Genomic DNA, 27210 nt, shown 5'->3' on the forward strand with positions numbered 1-27210 from the left:
TTGGAGAATGGAATGGTCGACTTCAAATTATGCCAATATTTGCAATCTTGGCAAGAATCATGCGTTATTCCGTTAAAATTTAACACGATAACTTCTTCTTCTTCTTATGAAACATTCGCAAATAGGACTAAGGCTCATCAAAGTGCCAAATACGCCTGCAATTCCTGCAAGAAAAAAACGAAAGTTCAATGTGAATATCTTTTTATTGATGTATTCAAACAACAAGTGGCAGGTTTATGTTTGTAAATTGTAAAATAAGTGAAATTCTATTCATTCCTAATTTGATGATGTCGCCGATTCGGGCACACCTTGAAAGCTCATACGTCTCATTCTCAGATAATGGCCGAGTCCCCGCACAAAATTCGTCGAAATCGGGAACTCGTTGAATATATCCGTGTATATAAGTTTTTTATAAGGGAGTTAAATGCTTTTTATATCTTGCTTTTCATAATATGAACATGGATCTTTGAACGTCTGGAAAATATAACGAACTGGAAGAAAAGAAAACATCATTTTTTCGGACACTTTTTTCAACGCGCATTTTGATCTTTTTGTGCTCAATTGAGCTCTCTTGGGCGTCGTCCGTGAGGCGTGTATCTGATACAAGTCTGGTCGCACAGCATTTTTGGCTTTTTGAAGCTTGGGCTTGCCACGAAATCCTCGAGCAGCTTGGGGGAGACGCAGATCACGTGATCGCCCTAAACAATAATTTTTGATAAAGGGCTCTATTCTGTGCTCGACAACTTGTGTAGAAAACCTGAGTCAGTGTCGCTCAAAACCCTTTCATGGCCCTGACTCAGGTTTACTTCACAAGTTTTCGAGCACAAGATCTCTTCCTTGATTTCAGTGTGGAAATTTTCCCATTTGAAAATCGATTTTAAATTGTTACCTTCCAGTACTTGACAAGATTGAGCGAGCGGAGCGTCCAAATGATGTCGTCCCGCGAGATGCAAGTGTTCTCGCTCAAATCGGCGATCGTAATTTGCCCGCGGTAATCTTTCAAGTTTTCAAGCAGCACATAGGTCCAGTAGGATCGGTAGGAAAGGCGGCCGAGATCTGAGAGGGGCTTCTCCGGCGATCCTGAAATTAACGATCGAGAAAGCTGTTCAAAATCGTCAGAAAACTCACCAACTTGTCCTTCGCGTTTGGACAGCTCGTAGCTAAAGCTGATAAGAAGTTTTCCATAGCCCTGGCGTTGATAAGGCGGGAAGGTAAGAATGCAAGCGAGGTTGTTGTTCTCATCGGACTGTTTTTCCTTGCTGTAGTATCCGATGATTTCAGCGCCCTGAATGACCATTAGGGTCGGAAGAAACGGTTGGAGTCTTACCTCAGGCGTGGACTTGGTAAGAACATAGAAATAGAAGGGGTCAACGTCGAAGTAAAGCGTTTTGTGGTCGAGAAACAGCTTGGCGACAAGGCATAAACACTGGCAGTAGACTTTATCATGGTTCCCGTCGACTTCGAATATTGCTAATTTTTCATTTCCGGTTTCCTACAGCCGCTCGTTAAATTTGATTGAGGGAGAAATCGAACCTGTCTGTAAATTTCATATCCAGGAGGATTGCGGCGTGAACATCTTCGCTTGTGGATGGCGTAAGACTTCTTGGTCTTCATGTACTTGAGGCAAAAGGCACAGATGTAGAGCTTTGGCGTCCTTCCGAATACTTCAGGATAAGGGGAGTAGTACCAGCAGTCAATCTCGTACCGGCCGAGTTGGATGCGGTCTATGTATTTTATCTGAAGACGCTTTAAGTGATCGCCCTTTTTTTCTAGCGTTAGAACCTTGGTAATCGCCTCGTGTTCCTTTTCCAGCGCGGCAGTGGCGGGATCCATGTCAGACAGAGGCATCGAGACATGATTGATCTCGTCGTATTTCCTCTTCTTGTTTCTCGTCACCATCGACTCTTCTTGCTGATCGTTTGACGATGCCACATTGGAATCTTTAATTTCTTGCTCGAGCTTCTCCGCTGAAAAATTAAAGTTTCAACTTCGTTTCAAGTTTCAAGTTCAATCAGATTCAACTGTTATAACAGTATCTTCTCTACAGATAAAGCCATGAAAACAAGGATGGGACGCCTTATCTCATCCTTGTTTTCACTGTGCTTGGCAACCTGTGGAGAAAACCTGAGTCAGGATTTGAGAGAATTTCAACAAAAAGCTCTTTCAAATCCTGACTCAGGTTTTCTACGCAGGTTGCCGAGCACAGGCTGTCCTCTGTCGGATAATTGACTTACCATCGATCCACTCGTCAAGTCGTCGGTCGAGATTTTCATAATGAACGTAGTATTCAAATCGCTGCGTGATAGTGTTCAGCCGTTTTTCTAAGAAGAAGATTAGCCACTAAAAACTCAAGGCAAAAAGAAAAAATAATCTTCACGCATCATTTCCAATTCAAAAGCTTTGCCTGTTTACTTTTCAAACAATAATCTGTATTTGAGATGAAAAATTTCGAAATCGATCGGAAATAGTACAAAACAAAGAATTTGAAGCACAAGTGCCCACTTGTGTATAAAACTACCCAAAAAATGAGTCTACCTAATTATTTCGCCAATATTTTAATCTTAAATAAAAGCCTAACCCTAACCTGAGCCAGGCCTAACTCAGGATATGAAAATTCATGTCCTAAATAAACTCTTACAGTAGAATCTAACTTGTAATACTGAAAATAAACAGTAGTTAGGTCAAGGGAAAGAAATCAATAAAATCTACTGTATAAGATTTTTAGTAGTATTCAAAATATATATTTACTTATTAAAAGTGCGAAAAACAGGAACACTTATTGAAGAAAAATGAAGAAAAAACTGTAAATTAATAGGAGCTATTGAAAAATTAATTACTTTCAATTGGTAATTACGCCCGCTAATTTCAAAACAAAGAAAACAGCGTCGTAAAACTCAAAAACAAAAGAAAAAAATGCCCCTATTTTACGGATAATTACGTCGAAAGTGTGTTACCTAAAACAAAAGTCTTCGTGAGTCCCGTATTCCGCCTGGAAATAGTGTAAAACTCGCCGAGTTTTATCTCTGAATCCTTCTCGTCCTTGCTTTTATTCGCCATTCTGGAGACCATCGATTAAATCGTATTCTCGTAATTTTCGCGTTTTCTTTTTCCGTTCATGCGTTATTATCAAAAAGTTAAAATAACAATTTCCCCAAAAATAGCGGTTCTAGAGCTTTCTTTTCGAGCCGAAAAAAGGCGCCCGAAAAAGGGGAATTCTCTTTTCCGCGGCGAGAGTGGATCGATCGTCCGTTTTTCAAAGATTTTGAGAAAAAAAAAGCGCGGGCGATTTTTAACCGATCAGCGCGCGGCGCGGGCGAGCGAGATTTAACCCATTGGCGCAGGGAGAACGAGTGGGCAACACTGGCGTACGAGTTGAATTGAGGCCGCGAACGAACCAAGTTGCGAAAATTTAACTCTTCAGGAATGGGCGTAATTGAGAATGATTAATCGGTTAGTCACTTGATTACTCACTGATATCAGTGAATGAAAAATTCAAAAAGGGAATGATAAGGGGCTTCTACTTAAGGGTAGAACCTAAGATATTGAAACAAAGCTAACCTGATTTCGATTTCATGTTTAAAAATTCAATCAATAAGTTGACAAATTTTCTCTATTGTGAAATATGGTAGAACATTCTATTCGTACTTTCGCTTAGTATATCTAGAAAAATACTAAATTAGTAAAATTAAATTTTATTTGTCAAAATACTCAATTTATCAAGTGAAAATCTCTTAGTAACAAAATTTATCCATGTCATCCAGTGTAGAAAACCTGAGTTAGGATCTGAGAGTTTTTAATGAAAAGCCGCATAGCGGCTTTTTTTAAAAACGAAACCGCAAAGCAGATTTGCCAGAGTTAGAAATAATTTCGCAAAGCCGCTTTGCCGCTTCGTTATTTATAAAAGCCGTTACGCGGCTTTTTATTAGAGATATTTCAGACCCTGACTCAGTTTTTCTACACAGGTTCCTAAGAACAATCTCTTTCGGTAAGAGTCTAACCTTGATGATAAGCTGCGAATAAATTCTTCAGTGGTGGTGATAAAATTCATAGTCGGATAAAGTTCAGATTGGATTCTTCTGAAAAAATCGTGAATTTCGGAAGGTTTCGCGAATTGGAATTGAAAAGTGGCGCTTTGCCAAATTGGCGCTCTCAACAAATGAGGATCGCGCGCTGAGTCTTGAGACTGTTTCTCAGAAGAATCACGAGATGGCTCCGAGGAAAAAATCAAAACCAAAACAATGAGGACAGAAATTTATTGAAGAAAACGTAAAATTAATTTAAATAATTTAAAAGAAAAAAAGAAGATGAGCTCGTTTACTGAAGAAGAACGGGCGAATTTTCTCGCGGATTTTGAAAGAAAATATGAAGAGACAGACGAAACTATCGACGAAAAGATTAAAAATGTCGTCAGGTAAAAATCCATCTTTTTTTGCTTCAGATTTTCTTTTTTTTTCCTTTTTCAATAAATTCATTTTTAGATGGATGGGCGAGTCTCATTCCGCGGAAGAAAACCTAAAAGACAACGACGAGGAAGCCGAGCACGTCTTTGCCAAAATCCACCGAACCCGAAATTCCCAAATCTCCGTTTCCGCCGTCTGCGGCTGTGGCAAAACTGTAGAAGGAAAACGATGCTTTGAAAAGTGCCACTATTCGAATTCAAATGAAAGAAAACTTCGTGGCTTGTTGGGAAATGCGAGGGAATGGCTCAAAGAAAAGATCTCTTTCAATCAAGCACAAGCTTCAGAAGCAGTTAGTTCCTTGCGATTCGAGTTGGAGCTGAAAGAAAACGAAGAAAATCAAGTTTTTTGGAAAAAGATCAACTCGATCGTCAGAAACAGCGAAAAGCTCCAGGCGATTGGCCTGTCAGAGCAGTTGAAGTCCTGGTTTGTGAGATTAGTGCTAGCTCAGCGTTCGCATTTCTCGTTGCAGGATGAGTCGCAGATTTTATTTATTCTGACGAAATTGCCAGATGGTTGGGTGACATCCTGGGCGGCGAAATTGGCCATGGTTCGACTTCCCATAGAGCCAGATCCTGGCCTTATCCAGCACTACCTCTTCCTCGTTGAACTGGTTCTTTGCTGCTTCAAAACTGAGCGGTCCCTCTCCTCAACCCCTATTCAAGAGAACAAGGAAGAAGAAGAGAACTCTCCGGAAGAACAGCTTCGCAACCAAAACTCGACTTCAGCCACTCCCTCCGTCGGTTCCAATTCTTCGGAGACCTTTTCAGTCCTCGAAGACGAGGAAATCCTCGGCGGTCCTTTCGACCCCGAATCGCCACCAAAAGACCCCGCCGAGCCGATTACGAAACCGAGTCTCGGGCCAAGCGATTTGATCGAACTCACGAGGCAATTACGGCTATCAGAAGCGATAGAACTCGATGTCATCGATTCCAACGCATTGATTGATATTTTCTGCCGATCGCTGGAAATTTACTCCGCTTCTTCTGCTTATTCACAGTACTGCTCTGTGATTTGCTCGTATTTGGAATGCGTCGTCAGAAAGTCGGCTCTATCGCCGAATATAGAGGAAATTATCCTCAAAACATCACAAAAATTGCTGAAAATCTCCCGCTTGAGCGTTCTATACAGCATTTCCGCCTTCCCACTTGAGCAACTCACGAGAAACGGTGTCAAACGAATGGTTAGTTTGTTCCTTTTTCCGAACGCGAAGATGGAGTCGCGACGAATGAAGATTTCAACCGAGCAGAAGCGCAGCTCGCGAATCTTCATCAAACCGAACTTTCCAATTACATCCGCGCCGCGAGCTGCTTTCTAAGAAAGATCGACTACCACGACGAAGAAATTCCAGATGAAATGGTCGCCCTGGTTTCTCCGTTGATCTCAGTCATGGTTAGGGTTTCTTTCGTTCTTTCTGCCACGAAACAGGATTTGCTCGACATTCGGCAGGACATTTTTGGAATGCTGATTGATCATCACCCGCCGATTTTAAGCCTGTTGATCATCTTTTTCTGCGATTCGATTGAAGAAATCGGGTTGGCAGGAATCTCATTCTTCGAAAATCTCCCATCGGAAGACTGGATTCCTGGATCAAATGATATTTCTATCATCAAGGACTTGATTTCTAACAATCCATACGACTCGCCAAGGTCCAAACTAGGCCAAGTACTGCTCAAATGTATCAACTTTGGCTACTCAGATGGCGAAACTAACATCGATCTGGCAACTCATCATGCGATTGCGAATATTTGCGTGACGGAGAGTCTGAAAATTTCCGAAACAAATCACAAAAGAAAGCTGCTTTCCAGGACGCAGGAAACGCTTGGTTTGGCAAAGCTGAAACTTCAGTATCTAACACTCATGAATTCAACGATTTCAAAACTGTTGTTGAATAAATATCTCCGCGATGATTTCAAGGAGTTCAATCAGAACGAAGCGGTGGCAGTGGAGTCGTCGAGAAATCCTCTTTTAGGGAGCGCAGCGGTAAAATCTAGTGAAGATCTTGCTTCTGCGTACATTTTGTGCATTTCCAATGGAGAAAATGATCTAAACAACATTATTTCCTGCGGTAATCGCTGCATAGAAAAGCCAGAATCTGGTATTCTTGGCCTTCGTCTGTTGGAAATCGCCCTCAAAATGGTCTATTCAATGGAGAATTCTTCTCTCCAAGAGCATCAGGCGAATTTATCTTCATTTATTCTCAAAACGATGGAGTACTCAGCTGACCAATGTCAAGCTCTAGTTTCTCATTTGATCATGACATTCGATGGATTCTCCGCTTTCCTCATTCAAGTTCTATTCTCCAGCCCTTCAAACATCGAAAGCACGGGAGCGATTGGCATTCTCGATACGATTCTCAAGTATCACCTTTCCTACCCAGCCAACAATTCAGCGGAGAAAGTTCGTTGCTCCATCCGAAAAAGTCTGAAAGAATACGTTTCTCCTCCGCTCAATTCTCCTACGTCGCCAAAAACGAAATGGCAGTCATTTGCTTCAGCGTTTTCTCGAGTTGGCTTCACACAAAACGACCTCGACATCAAAATTCCAAAAAATTCATCTACCGTTGTCAAGCTCGAAGTTTTCCAGCAACTGGAGAATCTTTTCCGAGACCCATCGCTGGGCCATCTTCCTCTTTCACACGCGATTCGAGAAGAGCTCCTTGAAAACCCTTCGAAATCGATCGAAGAAATCAGTCAAGACATATTCAATCGCTTCAAAATTCAAGCTCCACTTTCATCCCTTCCAATTTATCTCATCGGAGAGCTGCTTCTTTCAACCCCCTTCAATGATCCATATCTGCCGAGTTTAGTCTTCTCGTTTTTGGTCCTCTATCTTCAGGAAATACAAGAAACGGCAATTGGCCACCGCTATTTCGACGTTCATCCTTTTGTTGAGATGATCTCAAATCTGCGAAAAAGACTTGTGGAAGCATCAGAGTTTCATACTGACTCTGTTTCCCAGGGACCCCAAGTCGTTGGTGTTTCCTCGGGACAAACGTCCCTCGCTTCGCTTTTGTGGACAGCAGCACTTTGGCTAGAAGAACCACGAGTTCACGATGCCAGATCTGAGCTAGTCTATCTACCGCCCCAATACGGCCCAGATTTGCTGATGAAAATCCGCTCTGGCGACAACTCCGATTGGAAACCATTGATTGAAGCGGTCAACTACCAGCAGAAATTAATCGCGTCAGCCAAACAGTGGGTATCACTATTCTCATTACCCACGAGAACTTTGGACTTTTGCTATTTGACAAAAACTCGACGACCAATTCTGCTAGAATCGCCTCAAAACAATCATCTGGTCGAAGGCTTGACTGGAGCTGATGAGAATTTTCCAACGAAGGAGATGCTTTTGGCGGCGGATATTCCAGCAATTTGCAGACCGCTCATTTCAGAAGTCATCCTTGCTGCCGACTGGCAAACTTCATCGCTTGCAGAGCTAACGCAACTGGACATCAATTATTTGGAAGTTTTGCCGGATTTGTACCAGAACGTCTCCCACGTCATCGAAATCACTGCTTCTTGTGGAACCGGCTTCCGAGGCCACTCTTGCCAGGCACCAGCTCGCGTTCCCGTAGAAATTCAGCTGCGAACGAAGATCCCCGAGGTCTTCAACACTCTCAGCTCGAATAGAAATCGGTATCAAGAAATTCGCACAAACTGGAGCAATCCGCAAAGATGGGTTAACCTTGGCCACGTCGCTTACACGCTTAACAGAATGTGCGAGATTCTTGCGGATGCGTATGAAAATGCCATTCTGGAGACGGATAAAGAACAGGCAAGGAAGCAAGGGGAAGCGCTTTTCTTTAGCATCGTTACAGCTGTTACGCCGAGTGTTACAGCATTCGCTCCTTGCTCAAGAATCGTCGTCGATCTAGTTGAAAAGCTAGCGGGAATGTTTTGCTCTGAAACGGCGAGTTTTCAACACCTTGATGTCAGCATCCGCTATCCAACTCTAGCCCCAATTCTAGCGCCTTATTTTCACCCCAACGCGCAGCAAGACGATTTCGGCGAAATGTACACCCTCGTCATGCAGCGATTGAACCGAGGCCACACGAGTTTTGCTTTTTCGCTGCTTTCCAAGTTCAATATTTCTGAATACGCTGCTCGATGCGACGAAAATCAAGTTGCGGATTTGATTTCTACACTCAAATCTGGCCTCTTCTCCCTCGCTGGGGATACTGAAGGAGAGACTAATGTGGACTTCGATACCCCACATAGTGATGAGAGTAGAGAACTGGTCAAGGATATTTTAACGAGGCATGCTTGCGATGTGCTCTTGACGAATCCGAATATTTCTGCAGAAACAATTCTTCAGGCATCGGTTGTTATTTATCATATATTTTCAATATATTACAAAGTAATCGAAGGACGATCCAAAATTAATAAGAAATCATTTTAATCACAATTTTGACGGAGAAAAATAACTACGGCTCTTCAAATGTTATCGTTACATTTTCTCGAATAATAAATTCAAGCTTTTGGCTTCGGTTTTATTTGGAAGAACAGCTGATAAAACTGATAAAGATCGAACTTTGATTTATACTATTTCTTTCAAAACCGAACCAAGACATTTCTGCACGTGACGACGCAAGGAGATGGTTTTGATAACGCCTGGGTTCGAATTTGCACCACTCTTTATAAATTCGAGTCTGGAATGATCAGAAGCGACGTAATTGACGATGTCATAAAGCTAATCTTCGGCCATTTTGCCAACACCCGTCACGAAGAAGACTTTTTCAGCTCAGGTCCTTGGCCAGCTGTCTTGCCAACAATCGCCCAGATTTTATTGACGCTAATGGATCTTCTGCTGGTTGGAGATTCAGAAAGCGCGATTCAGGAACACTTGGAATTGACATTCATGGCTATCGAGCCTTTTTTGAAACCAAAAGAAGACGGGAAACACTTTTTATGGCCAATTGCTGACCAAACTAAAGACTTTTGGGATCTGCTCATGACTCAGTACATCAAATGCGCTTCTATTTCGGAACTCTTCGCGCAGAGGCACTTTTTGCTGAACTTATTGGATATGATTACATTCAAAGAAATGGATCTCAATTATGTTCACAATCTGACCAATATTCTGGAGAAATTTTCTTTCGCTGAACTTGTCCCTACATCAGAAGTCGTCGAAAAACTCTCATCAGCACTAGCTTTAGACAACACACACTTGTCTTATCTCGTCAGCTTGATTTCCGCCGGCATAAACTGGGCAGCGTTCTTCTACTCGGACGACGATGACAGTCAAACGATGGCATTTCTGTTCAAAATTTTGCTTGAGCTCGTCAGCGATCGATTCCCCCTCCACAAGCTGCAGATCATCAATCCACTTCTTCTTTCCTGGCCTGAGCTTCCTTGGGAGAAGCTGACGAATGACTTTTTGAAGCATAACTTTCCGGATTTGCCGAGCAAGATCGGTTTGGAATCATTTGTCCACCCAACAAGCTGTCATCAGAAAGCGCTTTTACTCATTCGCGAAGTTTTTCTCAACGGAGAAGGTAGTAAAAATTGTAACAGGAGCATCCAATAATGTTTTAATAGGGAATTCAACTGAAGAGGACCAGGAAAGGAGACGTATCTGGCTTGGAACTGTAGCAAGATGCGTGAAAAGAAGTGGTATCTCGAAAAAGGATGACTCTGTGCTCACCCGAATCCCACAGTATCTCACTGATCAGCTTCAGTGGGCCATAACTGGTAAAAACAACAAAGTGACTGTTTGACTTTTAAACTTTTCAATTAAGGTATTCCGCTAAATGAGATGGACGAGCTAGCAAATTCGAACGTATGGGGCGAACTTGTGCACATCATAAACTACGACAATTCCCTGGTGGAATATTTCGTTCAAGCAATAAGAATGGAAACCGACCTCTTGAAACTGCGACTTTACATAACTACCTCGAATCGAATCGTGAAGGATCCAGCTTGTCAAATGATGCTCATGGAGAGTGCCATTCACAAAGCCATGACATTAGGTACCATTCCAATTAATGAGCTCAACTGTGAATGAATCTTTCAGGACATGGGCTGGCACTTCTACAAGGGACTCTTTGCACTCTACCTTTTCATGGACGCGATGAGCTGCGAACAACACTTTGTTTGACGTAAGAGCTCTATTCATACATTAAAATTAACCGTTTTTGTTCAGTGAAAGTTTCCTAACGCCACTGATACTTCTTCAAGAGCAGCTTCGACCAAACCTCCCCGTCTCGACTAAAGTCAAGCTCATTTCTCAGAACGCATTCTACGTGAAAGATGCGAAGCCACGAAAGCCTTCAGAATGGAAGCTCGCTTGTTTTCTTTATCAAATCGTTCGATTGACTCTTTCGCTTTGGACCACTGTATGTTTCTGATTTAGATTCCTTGCTTATGTTTCATTTCAGGACAAGGAAGATGGAAACCTTCAAGTCTTCGTCCACAACGACTTGCTCAATCTTCTCGGTAGCTTCTTTTATGCGGACACTGGATCCGTTCTTCTGAATATGATTGGCCTATCGAGCGCGTCTGAGCCTTCAATCGAGTTCCAGCTGTTCGTGAAAGCGCTCCAGGAACTCGTCAGTAACTACTGCAAGGGTCTCAATCGAGAGAATCTTCAAGAGGTATGTTTTTTCTCTCTTTCAGTGATCTAACTTGATCATAGTTTGCCCTTCTTGGAATTCAATCGACCAAGTTCTGCCAACACGAAGATTTCGTCAGTCAACTGTGTGATCTTATTGAAAGACCATCTGTTGAAAACACAGGTTAGTACTGCTTTTAAGTGTTCAATCCTGACAGTGTTTTTCATAAGACGAGATAACTCGCTGTTGGGCCCGCCTCACCGACCATCATCTGGCGTCATTTTACCTTGATAATCCTTGAGGCCTTGAAAAAAAAAACTCGATAATTTTTCCCCTTTTCTATCTTTCTTTCTGTTCAAAATATTCTGTCAAGACTGAAAAATTCAGGATAATATCTTCAAAAACCGTTCCGTTCAACAAAAAAAAAGAAAATAAATAAATTTCAAATGTTCAGAACACGCGTGTTTGAAAATTTGAAAATGCTTCGATTTCGTGTTTTTAGCAAGTTTCCAGTAGCAAAAAGGTTCCATGCAGATTTGGTCAGGAATATCGCAGTTATTGCTCATATTGACGCAGGAAAGACTACTACCACTGAAGCGTTGTTGCATAACTCTGGCAAAAAGGCGGTGAAAGGATCTGTAGGAGAGGGTCAGAATATTCTCTGAACACTCGTCTTTTCGTACATTTTTTGACCGTTCCAAAGATGATGGGACGACAACGACAGACTATCTTGTTCAAGAGCGCGAACGAGGAGTTACCATTCAATCTTCAGTAGTGTCGTTTACGAATACAAATAAAGAAACCGGCCAGATTACAAAATACAATATCTTTGATACACCTGGTCACGCTGATTTCATTTTTGAAGTCGAGCGAGTTCTCCCGGTAATCGACAGGTTTGGGCAAACCACTCAACGTCTTCTCATGTTTCTAGCGCTCTGCTCATCTTAGACTCTTGTCGTGGCGTAGAAACACAAACAAAAGCAGTTCTCCGACTAGCCAGAAAGCACAACATTCCAATAATGGTCTTCGCCAACAAAATTGACAAATTCAACTCCAATCCATCATTTTCAATCGAGTCGCTTGAAAAATTCGGGATGAATCCGATCCCGCTTCAAAAAGTAGACGAAGACAAAATGATCCAAGATGATCTTGAATCTGATGATGTTGTCGAACGCGTTTCAAATTATGACGACTCGATTTGTGAAAAATATTTGAATGGAGAAAGTGTCAGTAAAAAAGAAATTCTAGCGGCGATCAGGGAAGCTCATGGACGATGCGAAGCAACACCAGGAGAGGCTTTTTATTAGCGATTACGTTTTTGATGGCATTATTATTTTGCAAGCCTGAAAAAGTTCTATTCGGGTCATCGAAAAATAATGTTGGCCTGGCAAAGCTGATCGAATATCTGACCCTCTTCGACCATCGAGAAGAAAAACAAGACTTTACTGGCTCTTCTTTTGTGTTCAAAATCACTAATGACCGCAGACTTGGCGAAATTGCCATGCTGCGAAATTTCGGCCCATCTCCGTTATCATTGAAATCAACGAAGACTCTTCAAAACTTGTCGAATGAAAACATGCCGATTTCTACAAAGAAAACTAAGATATTTTCTGTTGATGGAGCAGCTTTCGAACCCGCTCAAGAAATTCAACAAGACGACGTTCTTGTTCTATCGAACTTCCAGAACCTGAAAACTGGGGATTTCATCAGCAACAAGAAGGCAAAGACATCAGAGAGCAAGTTTGACAACTTTCTGAAAGCCCGGCAAGCATCTTGTTCCGTTGTGCTAGAAGTCGAAAAACAAGGAAAAGAACAACAACTGCTGGCCGGATTGGAAGTTCTGTGCAAGGAAGATCCAAGTTTGAGCTTTTTGGAAAACGAAGAAACGGGAGAAATAATTCTGAGAGGAATGGGCCCTTTTCATCTGGAAATCGCGATTTCGAGGCTGGAAACAGAACATAGGCTTGGTTCTCAAAAAAGATTTCTTGATTCTCGATTGAGTCGGAAAAAGCACCATAAGATTGTTTATTTCACCGATTTTCAAATGAGCACCATAATTTTTAACCGGAGCGGTGCTGCCGGTCATGATTTTTGATCGACAGTCTTTACGATAAAAACTTCAGTCACCAAATGAAGTAAATTTCTGTAGGGCAAACCTATTCCCGCTGAGCGCTTACAGCGCTCAGTTGGTTCTGCCCCATTTTCATGAATTTCCGACTATCGGCATATTAAACCGACCGGTTCTTCCTTTACTGAGAACCAGTTGAAAGAATCAAGGACATTTATCAATACCCCGTTCGCGTGGATTATCGCGAAGTTCCGCAATCGTCAGTCTTACACGAAACCATCATCACTGAAAATCATCTCGGGCGGGATTCAAGCGTCAGATTTGAGCTCGAGCTTGAGCCGCAAGAAAATATTACCGAGTTTACGACAAAGAATATAATTTTCGGAAGCAATGCGGTTGGCCAAAATGTTGATGGGCAAAGTTCGAATGTTGAAAATTTCGCGAAAGAATTCAAGGTCAGGAAATTGATTGAAGAGGGAGTTATGATGGCGACGATGGCTGGTCCCGTCGAGAAAAATCCTGTCATTGGTTTCGATTTGCGGATCAAACGCATCGAAGCTCAGGGATGCTTCTTCAAGCAAATGAAGGGATTCATTGTTCAAAAAATGATCATCAGAGCTATTCAAGAAGCGCTTCGAAAAGCTAATTGTGTCGTCAAAGAACCGAGAATGAAATTCCAGCTTTCTCTTTACAGGTTTTCAGCATCTAATTCAAGCGTTTATATATTTTCAAGCGTGGAATTCCGCGGAAAAGTGATGGAACTTCTCGCTGAAAATGAATGCGAAGTTTTATCAGAAGAGCCCGAAGGTGAAATGTGGAACATCTCTGGACTCTTGAACGTCTCGCAAGAATTGAAAATCCAACAGAGACTCCTTTCGCTTACGAGAGGGAACGCTTATCTTGAAACTTCATATTTTGGCTTATAAAAAATAAACCAAATAAAATTAATGTGAGTATTTTTTCTTTAGTATGTGCGGAATCGGAGTGTTTGTTAACTGTGAGCCAGATGATCGAACAATCAAAGCATTGAAAAACCGAGGGCCAGATTTTTATCACCAGGAGACCTTCAACGTTGTAGGACAGTCAGTAACAGTCGTTGCTACTGTTTTGTCTCACCAAGGAGAAGGAATAATTTCGCAGCCCATTGTCACCGACGACTTTATTTTCCTTTGGAACGGCGAAGTTTACGATCATCCTCGCTATCAACCGCAAGAAGGTGGCGATACCAACTGGTTCTTTGATAATGTCGGTTCGCAAATCACCGGCGAAAATGCGACAGGAATTGAAATCATGAAAGAAATCAGAGGAGAGTTTGCATTTTGCACAATCAACCGAAAAACTGGAGAAATTTCTTTTGGACGAGATCGACTCGGTCGCCGATCATTGCTTCTTTATTCCTTTGAAAATAAATTTATTCTGGCTTCATCTTCGTCTGGCTATCACTTCATAGAACTACCCGCTGATGGTCTCTACAGTTTTAACTTGAAAATGATGGACAAACTCAAGAGACATCCATTCGCAGCGAATACAAAAGTTGATGGGCACATGCTCGACGAGTTTTTATTCTCGAATTTGAACGAAAACATGTTAGCAATAGAAGGAATCAAAGATGGGAAACTACACTCGCTTCCAGTCGAGAATGTTCAAGGCTCACTTACTTCCGATTTATGGAACTTCGAGCAGAATTTTGACGGGTCTTGCACTAACGACTGGTTGCCAGAGCTTGAAATAGTCTTCAAAAAAGCAGTTGAGCGCAGAGTAAAGCTAAGAAAAGGATCAGTAGGAGTTCTATTCTCTGGTGGACTTGATTGCTCTCTTGTGGTAGCGCAGGTGCTGGAAATTTTCGAAGGACAGCGGGAGTTAGCGACTACGGTTTATCTCTACTCTGTTGCGTTTGGAGACAACGAGGAAAAATGCGAAAAGTGTCCAGATAGAATAACCGCCGTAGCAGCATTTCAAGAAATCACAGAAGCTCATCCAACAGCGGATTTGATCCTCGTCAAAGAAAATATTTCAAAACAGGAGCTTCAGAAAACCAGAGATGAGAGAATAAAACATCTGATATCTCCTCGAATTTCCGTTCTTGATGATTCTATCGGCAGTGCGCTTTACTTTGCTGCTCACTCCGAAGTTGGCAGTGATTGTAGATTGCTTCTTTCTGGCCTCGGTGCGGATGAATTGTTTTGTGGGTATTCTTGTCATAGACGCGTTCACGATCGTGAAGGACTTGATGCTTTAGGCTTTTGGTCTACCTTTGATTTTGACAATTTTCAAGGGAACTTTTGGAGACCAAATTTCAAGGGCTAGAAGTTCAAACGCACATTGAAAGAATCGCCGAAAGAAATTGCGGTCGAGACGATCGAGTGATTTCAGATAGCGGGCGAGAATACAGAATGCCTTTTCTCGATTTGGATTTGATCAGTTTCTCCTCGTCAATTCCAATTCCAGCGAGATGCGATCTGACAAAGCCAAGGGGAGAAGGTGAAAAGATGCTCTTGAGACAACTTGCTTACAAAAAGGGATTAAAAGTACTGTTTTCTTTCACTAGAAATAGGGTTAAAACATCTGCTAGACAATTTCTTCGTTCGAGAAGCGCGCGATCCAGTTTGGCTCAAGAATAGTGAAGATGGAAGACAAGAAAGTGAAGGGAAACGATATCTGTGCAAACTTACAGAAATAGAAATTGCCCAATTTCAATTAAAAACCTTTTTAGTCTGTTAGTCTCCGTCGAGCTCAAGCCGCGCTCGTTCTAGCCGAAAATATGAAGCCCACTCAGTTGAGGCGAGAAAGAAGCCGCTTTTTATTTCATTTTGAGAAATTGGACGAAAAAGATGTCTCTTCCAAACCGAGTTAGCAAGTACAGAGATTTCTTGCCAAAGTCGCCGGGGCATTCAGATAATTACTACGGCTCGGCGGTAATTAATAATGAAATTCATGAACTATTCTAACTTCCTTTCTAGCCGCTGTGGAGCCAGTCATCCTGCGAAAAATCTCAAGATACTCAGACCTGCCCACCTCGATTTTACACGAGAAATCCGTCAATAGAGCGAAGGAATTATGGAAGTCAGGGTTTCTCCATTGGAGAAAGCTCACAACTTGCATCTGCTCCAAAGGTACTTTTTTGATAATTTTTTTTTCTTTCAAACTGAAATTTTATTTTCAGGGCAGAAAAGTCAGCGAAGCTGGTCGACCAAGATCCTTGCCTAGTACCCAGGTAAAGTCTAGTTGAAAATGACCACAGCTAATCAGAATTCAAGCAACTTATAAATGGCAAGCTTGCTTTTACTGCATCACAATTTACTCCAAAGAAAGACGCTCCCAAGAAAAAAGACCTCCGTATCGACAGCTGGACACAGATGACACCAAAGTCCAGCAAGCCGAAAGCACAGGAGTCAAAGAAGACAGTGAAAGATGCAGCGACGGAGATGACACCAAAGAAGAAAGAGGCCAGCGTTCCAACTAGGAAAGAGGGTGATGTTCCAGAGAAGATTAAAATCAAGGAAGAACCGTGGCCGACACCACCACCACAGGCTTCTAGAGCGACTCAATGGACACCCAAGTCGGCCGGTTTGCAGCTGAATTCTCTCCAACGAACCCCTATCAGAAAGAAGAAAGTAAGCGAGTACTTCGAAGAAGCAAAGAAAAACTTCGGGGAAGAGGGAAGTAGCTTTTCGATGGATTTCAGCGAGTCGCCAGGAGGAACGTTCAGAGTTCACTTCGAAAAGAAACAGAAAGGTAAATCAAAATCATCGTTGTTTTATTCTGATTTCGTCCCTTCTAGCGACGATCTTGGAAAGCGAAAAGAACGGGAAGATCAAGTCGATCATGAAGCGAAGCATCAAGAAAAAACGAGTCAGCTTCAATTCTCAAACTGAGCTCATCTATTAATTCTACTGTTTTTTGATAAAAATTGTCATTTTTCAATAAAATTTTAAATCATCAACTTTTAGAAAAGATCCCTAGATCGCGTCGTTTCTTTCGAATTTTGACCCCAGTTAACCTCTTGACCGCCTTTTCGCGTTCTGGAAAACTTTTTTCGCGTAGGTTTATTACGCAACAGTGCGCAAAATGCGCGTAATGCTGGAGGATTTCGAGCTGGGGACGATCTTTTCTTCAAAAAAACAAAATCTGAGATCAAATTCAAATCGGTAAGAGCTCACTCAAATTCCCAGAGATCCAAGAAGATTTTTATGACGGTCGTGAGAGCGCTTTTTCGCGGGCGAACTTCTTCAAGCGCAGAGATGATAAAATTAAAAAAAAAAACTTTTTTCAAATTATCTTTCAGAACTTCCTTTATCACCCTTCGCCCAAGCCACTTTCATTTCTACCGTTCTTTATCTACCTCCCTCAGCCCTCTTCGCTCACAGCATCATTCAGACTTGACTCAAGAATCCCACCTCTTTTCTTCGTCGAAAATGTCCTCCCCACCAGCAAAGCGAAAGAAATCCGCGAAGATAGAAGATGATGGAGACAAGATTGCTCTTTTCATTTTCCGCCGAGATTTGCGAATCGAAGACAATACGAGCTTGATCAAGGCGATCAAAGATGGATACAGGAAAGGATTCACAATCTGAGCTTAAAAATTTCTTTTTCAAAAGAGCCAATTTCAGAACCCTTTCAAAAGAATTCTCCCTGTCTTCATCTTCCCTCCCGAGCAAATCGATCCAGAGCAGAACGAGTACTTCTCTCATCCAGCAGTGCAGTTCATGTGCGAATCTCTCAACGATCTTGGGCGCAATTTGAAGGAGAAAGTGTCCGGAAAGCTTCATCTTTTCAAAGGCGGGAATCTCGAAACAATCAAGAAGATCAAGAAAGTCGTCAACTTCTCCGCTGTTGCTTTCAACGAGGACTACTCAGTTTATGCGAAAGAGAGAGATGGAGAGATTGAAAAGTGGGCGGAGAAAAACGACGTGGAAGTGATCAAAGAGGAGGATTACGGACTGTTGCCGATCAAAGATGCATGGCATCATCCTAAAGATGGCCCGCCAAAGCCATACCGAGTTCTTTCCATCTTTTTCAAGGTAAAACTCAAATTTCCAATGCATTTTCATTAGATATTTCTAGCACATTCAAAAGAACTACGATATCCGAATGCCAGAGTCTGAATTTGAATTCGAAGCATCTCAATTCACCAAAGCCAAGTTTGACTTCAAATTCCCCATCGACAAGTTGAACACGCTTTACAAAGCCAACGAAGATTTGGCCGAACGAGGAGGAAGAACAATCGGCCTAGTTGGGCTACAGAAAATCGAGAAGAAGGCGGACTACAAGACGACTCGGGATTTCATGCACCTCAAGGCTGGGACGACGAAAATGTCCGCTCACTTGAAATTCGGAACAGTGTCTATTCGAGAGATGTACTGGCGAGTGGCAGAGTGCTTTGGCGAAACGCATGATATCATTCGACAGTTGGTGTTTAGAGACTTCTACTTGAAGATCTACTCACACAATCCCGCTCTTCAGCGAGGAACAGCCCTGCAGGATGGTTTGGATAAGCGACTCCCGTGGAATGATGATGAAAAGCTATGGAATGCCTGGTGCGAGGGAAAGACTGGCTTTCCCCTTGTTGACGCAGCGATGCGGGAAATGAAGGCAATTGGCTGGCAGGTAAATCTAACTGAATCCAGCTCAAAATCTAACTCAATTTTCAGCACAATAGAATGCGAATGCTCACAGGATGCGTGTTGACCAAATACTTCATGATTGACTGGCGAAAGGGAATGAAGTTCTTCTACCAGAACCTCGTCGATGCGGATATTTTCAACAACACAGCCGGTTGGGGGTGGGTCTCGTCAACTGGCCCCGATGCCGTCCCCTACTTCCGCTACCCCTTCAACCCTTGGACTCAGTCGAAGAAATTCGATGTGGTAGGAGTTAGATTTATCTACATCAAATAACTTTTATTAGGATGGAAAATACATCAAAAAGTACATTCCCGAGTTGGCCGATGTTTCTCCTGCAGATCTTCACAAATGGAACGACGCATCTATTCGAGCCAAGTACAAGAAAAACAAGAAGGTTCAGCAGTACCCAGCGCCGGTTATTGATCATGAAGAAGCGTCGAAGAATGCTGTGGCTCAATACAAGAAGGCTTTTGAGGACTGGAAGGCGTCAGATGAATACAAGAAATAGATTTGCTCGAAAAAGATTCCATGAACTGCCGCAAGATTTTTTTGCACTGCCTCTGTTTCTTTGTTCAAGAATAAAATGAGAGATAACAGGAAATACCAGATAGTAATTTGCTATTTTTATTTGCAGTCATTTACGAGCAAGGCAGCGATAGATAATACTCTCCATTTGTTGAATCAGTTTTTCTGTTGCCCTGTAGCGTCGTTTCAATCGAGAGAGGACCGTACCATCATTGTTGACTTCCTTGCCATTTCGGCGTCTAGTCCGCTTTCGCTTCTCTGATGCTTGGCTGCATATGACTTGGATTCTTTGAGCAAGTGACCTCCTCAGTCGTTTCAGATCATCAAGTTCTTCGAGAAACTCGGGAAGTTTCTTCACATCTTTCTTTTCCGATTTCCAGTCGAGACGACATGGTTTTCCTTTCACTTTCGTTTTCACAAGTTTCACTTCATAAGCAACGTACATTTCTTGTATTTTTGGAGAATGATATGAAGTTTTTTCAGGTCTCTATTTTATTATCGATATTCTCGAAAATAAAAAAAAAAATACGCTACTGTCCAAAATATCGAAGGTAGTAAAATAGCAAGATATCGATTTTTTCTCAATAAGATTATGCGTGGCGAATTTGGATATTTATCGGTCAAAAATTTTTGTTCTCCAGCGCCGTTATCAATTTGATTGATGCTCATCAAATGCTGATGTAATCAGTTCACAGCTCTTGATCTCGAAGGCGCAGTTTTCAAGTTGAAATGAAACGCTGTCGGCAGAGATCAAGGCTTCAAATAGAAAGAATTAACTAAAGGAGTATCAGCAATTCTAACCAAAAGCCTTCCTTATTTCTTGATGCTTATAAAGACTCCGGTGGCTTTATCGATAATAAATTTATTTGTGATATTTATCTGTGGCAGTGTGAAACTTTTTGAAAGAAAATTTCATGTAAATTGTTCTAATGCACTGTCTTCAAACAATCGCGTAGTTGGCGTAGACTTCCTTTCGGACGATGAAGTATTCTTCGGAAAGAGCTCCTTCGACTTGAATCACACCATTCGCACTCTTTTTGATGCTCACTTTTTCGTTGCAAACCAAATTTCCTCCTGAAATCCATTTTAAAAAGTAGCCAAGCTATGATTATCCAAGGATTATCCAAGGATAATCAAGCCTTACCGATAAACTCTGCCTGCATGCCCATTTCGATTAGTTTTGACTTGAGATCTGTAAGCTTTGTATCGTTTATGAAGATAGTGTCGTGTCCACTCGAGTAGGTATTTGAAACAGGCTACAAAACAGTTAAGAACTGACGCTTTCTCTCTTTTCTATACCTGTAAAGTCGGAATATCATCGATTTCCAGCTTCCTCGGCTCATCCGACTCTTCCTGCAGCTCAAGTCGACCGCCAAAGTAGTCAACTCTTCCTCGAATCCTCGCGACTTCGATATCTTTGCTTCCAACACGAACAAAATTCAAGTTGCTCAAAAGAGAATCCTTCAGTTTCAGCTGGTAGATGAAGCTTTCCTTCGTCGCGTCGATTAATTCGTGATGCTAGAAAAGTGCCCATGACATTCTGATAAATAGAAGAAAGAACTTACCACTGGCATATGAATTTTTATTCCCTGGACTCTTGATTTGATATCTTTGATGAGCTTGTCCTTGTACTTTTCTTTCGTGCGGATGAGGATCAATTCTTTGGGCTTGATAGTCGACAGGATTTGAAGTTGAGATTCGCCGTCGACTCGTCCTTCGAAATCGATGAATTCGATGTTGCATCTTATTGAAACCTGAAGTTTATTATGAATTATCGGATGATAAAGGTAAATGTTACCTGTTCTCGTGATTTGATACACTTGGTCGGCATTTTTTCCTCTTCCTCGGGGGTATCGGCTCTTTTCTTTTTCTTATGATTAGGATTGTGTCGCCCAAAAGTAACAGACTGTTCTCTTCCAGCTAAATCGTCATTTGAAGGATCACTTTCTGGAATAAGCTCGTGCGTTTTGTAGTCGTCTGGATTGATAATTTCGCCGTAATCGTCCCATTTAATTCGATTCTCGTTGAAAGGAAACATTGGGAACTTCTCCTTTCGCGCTTTTTTGAAGAAACCGCCTTCTTTCTTCTGCTGATGATGGGGCATCATGATGTCGTAAATTCGCTTTTTCTGAAATAATCCGTCAAGAAAGGCCTCAAAGAAGAAATTTTACCTTGACGATCTTTTTCTTGGCAACAACGTTTTCATTTTCATTATCCGATTCGTCGCTCGACTCTTCCTGCAATCGCTTGATGAGTTTGGCGTGCTTTTCTTGGGGTGCGCGTCTTTTCTGGCATTTTGAGAAATGCGTCCTTTCTGGCATCGCGTTCTTTCTGGCAGTCGCGTCTTTTCTGGCACTGGAGTCTGATTCATTTTACTCTGATATTGAGTAGGGTCAACCAAATTTAATATGCTGATATTAATAGCATAAAATCTTTACCTTCAATAGCAACTTGCCACAGGCAAAACTTTTTTATTTGATTTAAAAATTTTTATTATCAAAGAAAAAAGTGCTGATAACTTACATAACTTAAAAGATTTTCAGCATTACTTATGATGATCTCATAATTTTTCATTCGATTCTAGTGCCAAGAAATTGGTCCTCTCAATCATATTCAAAACTACGGGTACTTCTTCTTGAAGATAATTTCAGAAGGAAATAACAGTTGATTAGATTTGGTAGACCCTACTTGATATCAGAATTCAATGAATCAGACTTCAGTGCCAGAAAAGACGCGACTGCCAGAAAGAACGCGATGCCAGAAAAGACGCATTTCTCAAAAATGCCAGAAAAAACGCGCACCCCTTTTCTTGCTCTCTTTGCTTCTCAAATTCTTCCAATTCCGGTCCAACCAGAGGCACCCGCTGCTTCATTTCCAGCGTAATCGAACTCATGCCTTCGTTTTCGATGATTTTTCGACAAAGAGAGCCTTTGACAGATTTGCTAGACATAATTATCGCGTTTTTCGGGTGACCAGCCATCATCGTGAACAGTTCTCGCGAGAAACCAGTGTCCATGTCCATCGGCGTCGCAAGAACTACTTTTGGCTCTGGGATACGAGCAACTTCTTCGATGGACATTCTCAATTTCAGCCGCGTAAGGTCGAAGACATTCTCTCTTTTGTGGGTAAACCTGGAGATGATTTTCTCGCTCATCCATTCGATCATTCCTTTCGCTGCTTCAATCATGCTCGGAGCTACGTTTGAGATCATGACCAGATTGACGCGGGAAAGGTTGAATCGCTCATCGTTCCAGAGTCCTTCCAAGAGAAGAGCCATTTCTAGCGCTCGGCCGGCGGTATCTGTCGTAATCAGGACGTTTCCGCCCTTGGTAGTGGTGTTTTGAATCCGTCGAACAAGGCGTTCTGTTCTTGTAGCTCGTCTTTCTTGCTGATAGCCGTAAGTCGAGCAGTCAGTAATCATCAGTGTCGGTTTGTCAAAAGCATCGAGCTGGATTCCGTTCAGATGCGTTTCTCTTTTGTGATTCGCGTCGACGCAGTAGACGAACTGTTCTTCCTCGTCCTTCACGATCTTCCAGCTGGTTCCGCCGATCATGTGGCCAGCTTGAACTGGAACAATTTGTAAGCCATAATCTTGCCCTCGTACAGCTTCCGTTTGATTGTGCTTGAGTTGAATTGCCCGGTCGAAAACGGCATCTACGTCGTCGAGGGTGAACATTTCAAAGTCCTCAACTGCGTTTCTCGCCAAAACCAAGTCGTAGAGAAACATTTGACCCATTTTACAGGTAGGCATCGTCATGTAAACCGGACAAGTGATTCCCAACTTGCCCAAGTAAGGGAGCATTCCACAGTGAAGAAGATCAGGATGAGAAATTAAAATTGCGTCGATTTGTCGCCCATGTCGCTTTAGTCCATCTTTAAATTCTTGTTAAATTATGTGATGAGTATGGAAGGGCTTACCGATGATTTTTTCGTGGTGCTGCTCGGCCCAGCCGCAGTCGAGAAGAAATTTGAAATCGTCGATTTGAAGCAAGTGACAGTGAGGAGCTTCATCGTCAAATCCAGATAATGACTGGAAAATTATTTAGCATTTCTATTGAGCTGATTTTTACCTGAAACTTGACGATAGACGTCATCCCTGAAGATTACTCCTTCTTCCTTATTTTCTCTTTTCAATTTTTCAGGCTTTGACAAATTCTCCTTCTCGTATTGAGCCAATCGCAGCGCGCGCTTTTTTCAAGAAGCGTTCATTGTAGCGTTGATCTTCTGAAGGAGCACGCTTACTTAGACTTTTCACTCACTTGGACTCACTGAAGACTCACAATTGAAAATTAAGGGCTTGCAAAAGTTATTATTATTAAAAAATTTTAATGCATCGACGATTTTCAATAAGGATTTCTGAGTGAAATCCTTACCCCCTTTTTATTTGCTCATTGAAAAGAGCGTAAAAAGTTATCCCATATTCACCCGGAAAATGATGAAATTTTGGAAAAATGATGTGATGGCACGTGACTGAAGTCCCAAAAAACTCAAACTTTCCCGCTCGATCATTTTCGACTCGTCTGAGCTAATAAGACTTGTAATAGCTCAAAATGATCGTCTCTGCGAGCTCTTGGTGGACATCAAGTTTTCATCCCTTTTAAACCCTTTTTTTAAATTTCTATTTTTCGAGCAATAGATGAAGGGATGAAAAAGGGTTGAAGAGCGATGAAAATAAGAAGCCCGCCAAGAGCTCGCCAAGACAATCATTTTGAGCTATTACAAGCTCTTGTATCTCAGACGAGTCGAAAATGCCCGGGCGGGAAAGTTTTGGTACTTTTGGGACTTCAGTCATGTGCCATGACGCTATTTCTTCGGAAATCTCATCCTTTTCCGGGCAAATCTGCGATAACTTTTTACGCTCTTTTCAATGAGCGAATAAAAAAGGGGGGTCAGGATTTCACTCAGAAATCCTTATTGAAAATCGTCATCATTAGTTATTATATTATTGCATTATTAAATTGTATTACTATCATTTCCATCATTTCTCGAATATTAATTTTTTTTTAACATTTATAACTGTTTGAACGTAATAAACCTTATTAAGCAAATCAAACAAAAGCAAAGAGTCAGTAAATTTATTTCAATCAGGTTTTGGTATTTGAACATGCGATTAGCAATTTGTTATCATTGAAAGAAAAAGAGCAAAGAAAAAAGAGATGTGGACGCAAGTGCAGCTGATGCCGAAGCTGAAAGTGATGTACTGGAGACTTCAAATTCGATATCCCTCTCGAACGACTGTGGAGGGCTTCGGTCAGTAGAATTGGTTCTGAGTGATCGAACAATTGGAGAATCACCACATCTGTCAGCGTAAATACATCCTTCGTAGTCGTTGCTCTCACAACCGTTGATGCGGCACTCAAGATTCACCTTTGCTTTTCTGCCTCCGATCGCCTTAGTCAAAATATTATCATGTTTCTAGTTTTCTGGGTTACTTTTGGATAATACAAGGTTTTCCATTGAAGCTGATCGCGTCGAGTGAACTCGAAAGAATCATCAAGAACGACGGCTTCAGAAAGACAGCCGTCTTCGATAAAGTTCTCCACGACATGAGTTTTACTTGTATCCTCGGAATTCGTAAATGTTAGATTGCACTGCTGCATGAAGGGTCGATATTTGTCATAGCCTACATTTTAGAAATTTTTGAGATGATTTTTTTAAATACCTCCAAGTGTTTCGAAATCAAAGAAGAATCCTAATTTGAACTCTTCTTCTGACGCCGGGAGAGAGTTCTCGTTGATTTCATATTTATCTTTTGGGAAAATTAGTTATTTTACCGAAAACTAAATTTCAAGCATTACCGCTAATTCTAGCAGTGATCTCAAAGTCGAGTTCATCACTATCCGTCACGGTACCAACTGTAGGAGTCGGTAATATAATTACACTATTAACGTCCTCCAATTCGACAGTTTTGAGGGAGCATTTAATGTCCCAGCCGTGACCAACAAAAACAAATTTTTCATCGTCACCGATTCCCTTTTGATTGTTATTATTAAATCGTTATGAGAATCTAACCGGTCCAAAAAGAGTGTCAAAACCGACGCCAAAATTGTACACTGTCTCCCCGTCTTGTCTTATTTTCGAATTTTCAAAAATTCTTTTACATAATGTAAAGTCTTGTTGAAGGAGATAGTCTCATTGAGCTCGAACTCGCACGCGCAAGAATCTCCGTTCTGGAAGATATCCTCCAAATACTCCTCCTTTCGAACTGCTTCTGTAGCCCGATTTATTGTTTCAGTATCAACGATGCAAATTTTTCGATCGTCCTTAAGCACTTTTTAAATAAAGTCTTAAAATATTTAACTACAATCACTCTTCCCGGAGGCACTCGTTTTCCTGGAAGCTTGTCAAAGTCCGAAATGTCGAATCGAAAGTTTTCCGCATTGAAATCGCAGTCGAGTTTTGACATTGGACCTGGTGTTGGTGGAGGTGTTGGGACAGGAGGAGAGCAGAGGAAGTCATCGCCGGGACAGTCAACTTCGCATCCGTATCTTTCAAAGCAGTCTGGTGTTGTAAAGCACACGTGTGTAAAAAGATTGCATTCTTGATTACCAGCAGCCTCTCCATCTATTTACCGATAGTAGGAGTTTGAGAAACATTAACATACCGCATGTGGTCGAAAGTCCAGCATCAGCATAAGCAGCACTACATTTGGTTTTAACACCTTGAGACATTGCTGTCCCAGCAATTGTTGACAAAAAAAGTTTCATGTCAGCCTATATCTCGATCGATTGATTTTAGTGGCAACTAAAATTATGAGAGAAAATTATGCAGTCCTGGATTTTATATACCATCGGAAGCTTGATTTCTTAGCTGCGGAAGTCTTGATCGGATCTTGAACGCCTCTGGTGGAAACTAAAAGGGAAAATCATCCTACAACCTTCGGTTTATAATGAAGCAAGGAAAAATAAGAGAAGACAATTCTGACTTCGGAAAAGCGGAAACCAAATACTTATACAATCAACAGATTCAATGAGAACATCCTGCCTATTGTAATTTCTCCTGGATAGGAATGCTTATTCTGTACTTTCTGCTAGGAAAGTTGAGAAGTGAAGCATCCAGCAAATTTATTCTTTTGTCGGGAATAAAATCTTTCCCATCCGGGCTCAGCAGAAAATTTCTTGATCTTTAGTTTTTTTAGTACAAAGGTATTGTTGACATAGCTGGGAAAGTAGTCTTTGATTATTTCCCGGGTAATATTCCGGGTCGTATCATTCGTCCCACTTCGTTTCTTTGAGAGCCATTTTGACCCAGCCATTCTTCGAAAAGAAGTGCCTTTGAGAAAGATAAACTGTTTGACAGAACTTCCGGCGTTTGGAATTACGTGCATTGTTTTGCTGAATGTCGCAGGAGCCGGTGTCTCCTAGAGATTGAAAATTGGCTGTGAATAAAGTGTCCGGAAGGACATCTGCTCCAGGTCTTAATTTGGTTTTTCAGAGTACAATTAAAATTAGCGTTTGATTCCTATGTTAGGATAAAGAACAATTCATTTTCAGCACCCATTCTTGACATGTGGTTTGGTCCATTTGAAGTGAAAAGAAGTTCCGCTTCCCCTCATATCAGGTTTTCCCTTTTTCAATTGAATTGAATTAATCTAAATTCAATCAACTGTTAATATTTTGAACGAGAGCGAAAACCGTTTCCCACATCCGCTAATAAATTCTTTACCCATGGAAGATAGTCATGGTCTTTATTGTAGCTAGAATATTCATGGTTCACTTAAATCTAAATGATTTGGCCGTTTCGTGACCACTAATGATCTCAAAAATAGCTGATAAGCACTGTGAAGTTCACATGTGTACCCCAAAATTACCTGGTATATTTTGAAAATAATGAATTTGACATCAACTTCGTTGCGTCGAGAGACTTCTAGACGAATTAGCAGTCATTTTTGGTTACGAACAAACATCAAATATTAGCGATGGTATACAAACGTTGATTTCAATCCGCAAAAATCAAAATGCCAAGCTTTATCAATGTCACTAC

General features: G+C 41.5%; 9 protein-coding genes across 10 annotated transcripts; 6 read left to right on the forward strand and 3 right to left on the reverse strand.

Annotated features, from left to right (window-relative positions):
• Positions 1–190: 190 nt before the first annotated feature.
• Positions 191–3377, reverse strand: LOC145704810 (histone acetyltransferase KAT8-like). The gene is made up of 8 exons (XM_081782280.1): positions 2955–3377; positions 2235–2321; positions 1783–1967; positions 1534–1737; positions 1328–1492; positions 1129–1285; positions 890–1080; positions 191–698 (listed from the first exon to the last, which is right to left on the reverse strand). The coding sequence occupies exons 1-8, from the start codon at positions 3067–3069 to the stop codon at positions 558–560; spliced, it is 1245 nt and encodes a 414-aa protein (XP_081638406.1). The 5' UTR covers positions 3070–3377; the 3' UTR covers positions 191–557.
• A 666-nt stretch (positions 3378–4043) lies between these two features.
• On the forward strand, positions 4044–5775 carry LOC145704807 (uncharacterized). Its single transcript, XM_081782277.1, has 2 exons — positions 4044–4411; positions 4479–5775. The coding sequence occupies exons 1-2, from the start codon at positions 4305–4307 to the stop codon at positions 5773–5775; spliced, it is 1404 nt and encodes a 467-aa protein (XP_081638403.1). The 5' UTR covers positions 4044–4304.
• Positions 5670–11675, forward strand: LOC145704799 (ectopic P granules protein 5 homolog). Its single transcript, XM_081782269.1, has 9 exons — positions 5670–8774; positions 9027–9954; positions 9998–10150; positions 10198–10428; positions 10473–10557; positions 10602–10794; positions 10837–11052; positions 11094–11193; positions 11241–11675. Exons 1-9 carry the CDS (start codon positions 5814–5816, stop codon positions 11309–11311), a joined length of 4938 nt encoding a protein of 1645 aa, XP_081638395.1. The 5' UTR covers positions 5670–5813; the 3' UTR covers positions 11312–11675.
• Positions 11490–14004, forward strand: LOC145702102 (elongation factor G-like). The gene is made up of 6 exons (XM_081779311.1): positions 11490–11658; positions 11714–11903; positions 11942–12305; positions 12353–12972; positions 13281–13772; positions 13812–14004. The coding sequence occupies exons 1-6, from the start codon at positions 11490–11492 to the stop codon at positions 14002–14004; spliced, it is 2028 nt and encodes a 675-aa protein (XP_081635437.1).
• LOC145703180 (asparagine synthetase domain-containing protein CG17486-like) lies at positions 13162–15765 on the forward strand. The gene is made up of 4 exons (XM_081780502.1): positions 13162–13772; positions 13812–15317; positions 15380–15606; positions 15651–15765. Exons 2-4 carry the CDS (start codon positions 14048–14050, stop codon positions 15756–15758), a joined length of 1605 nt encoding a protein of 534 aa, XP_081636628.1. The 5' UTR covers positions 13162–13772; positions 13812–14047; the 3' UTR covers positions 15759–15765.
• A 30-nt stretch (positions 15766–15795) lies between these two features.
• Positions 15796–16994, forward strand: LOC145704181 (uncharacterized). The gene is made up of 5 exons (XM_081781620.1): positions 15796–15993; positions 16039–16191; positions 16242–16292; positions 16336–16813; positions 16860–16994. The coding sequence occupies exons 1-5, from the start codon at positions 15910–15912 to the stop codon at positions 16964–16966; spliced, it is 873 nt and encodes a 290-aa protein (XP_081637746.1). The 5' UTR covers positions 15796–15909; the 3' UTR covers positions 16967–16994.
• A 75-nt stretch (positions 16995–17069) lies between these two features.
• LOC145703179 (deoxyribodipyrimidine photo-lyase-like) lies at positions 17070–19303 on the forward strand. Of its 2 annotated transcripts, none has more exons than XM_081780500.1 (6): positions 17070–17226; positions 17456–17631; positions 17701–18099; positions 18143–18685; positions 18730–18945; positions 18986–19303. In XM_081780500.1, exons 2-6 carry the CDS (start codon positions 17494–17496, stop codon positions 19208–19210), a joined length of 1521 nt encoding a protein of 506 aa, XP_081636626.1. In that variant the 5' UTR covers positions 17070–17226; positions 17456–17493; the 3' UTR covers positions 19211–19303. The 2 variants fall into 2 exon arrangements, with proteins under 2 accessions (XP_081636626.1, XP_081636625.1); XM_081780499.1 differs by having other exon boundaries at positions 17109–17226; positions 17364–17631.
• Positions 19304–20079: 776 nt separating this feature from the next.
• On the reverse strand, positions 20080–23448 carry LOC145702103 (cleavage and polyadenylation specificity factor subunit 2-like). The gene is made up of 9 exons (XM_081779313.1): positions 23298–23448; positions 23146–23257; positions 22029–23100; positions 21399–21582; positions 21026–21355; positions 20793–20981; positions 20527–20745; positions 20372–20483; positions 20080–20301 (listed from the first exon to the last, which is right to left on the reverse strand). Exons 1-9 carry the CDS (start codon positions 23319–23321, stop codon positions 20168–20170), a joined length of 2376 nt encoding a protein of 791 aa, XP_081635439.1. The 5' UTR covers positions 23322–23448; the 3' UTR covers positions 20080–20167.
• Positions 23449–24292: 844 nt separating this feature from the next.
• On the reverse strand, positions 24293–25219 carry LOC145703282 (uncharacterized). The gene is made up of 4 exons (XM_081780620.1): positions 25026–25219; positions 24890–24976; positions 24660–24850; positions 24293–24618 (listed from the first exon to the last, which is right to left on the reverse strand). Exons 3-4 carry the CDS (start codon positions 24825–24827, stop codon positions 24352–24354), a joined length of 435 nt encoding a protein of 144 aa, XP_081636746.1. The 5' UTR covers positions 24828–24850; positions 24890–24976; positions 25026–25219; the 3' UTR covers positions 24293–24351.
• Positions 25220–27210: the final 1991 nt, after the last annotated feature.

This window comes from Oikopleura dioica, chromosome PAR (genome assembly GCF_907165135.1).
Source record: "Oikopleura dioica chromosome PAR, OKI2018_I68_1.0, whole genome shotgun sequence".
NCBI classification, from domain to species: Eukaryota; Metazoa; Chordata; class Appendicularia; order Copelata; family Oikopleuridae; genus Oikopleura; species Oikopleura dioica.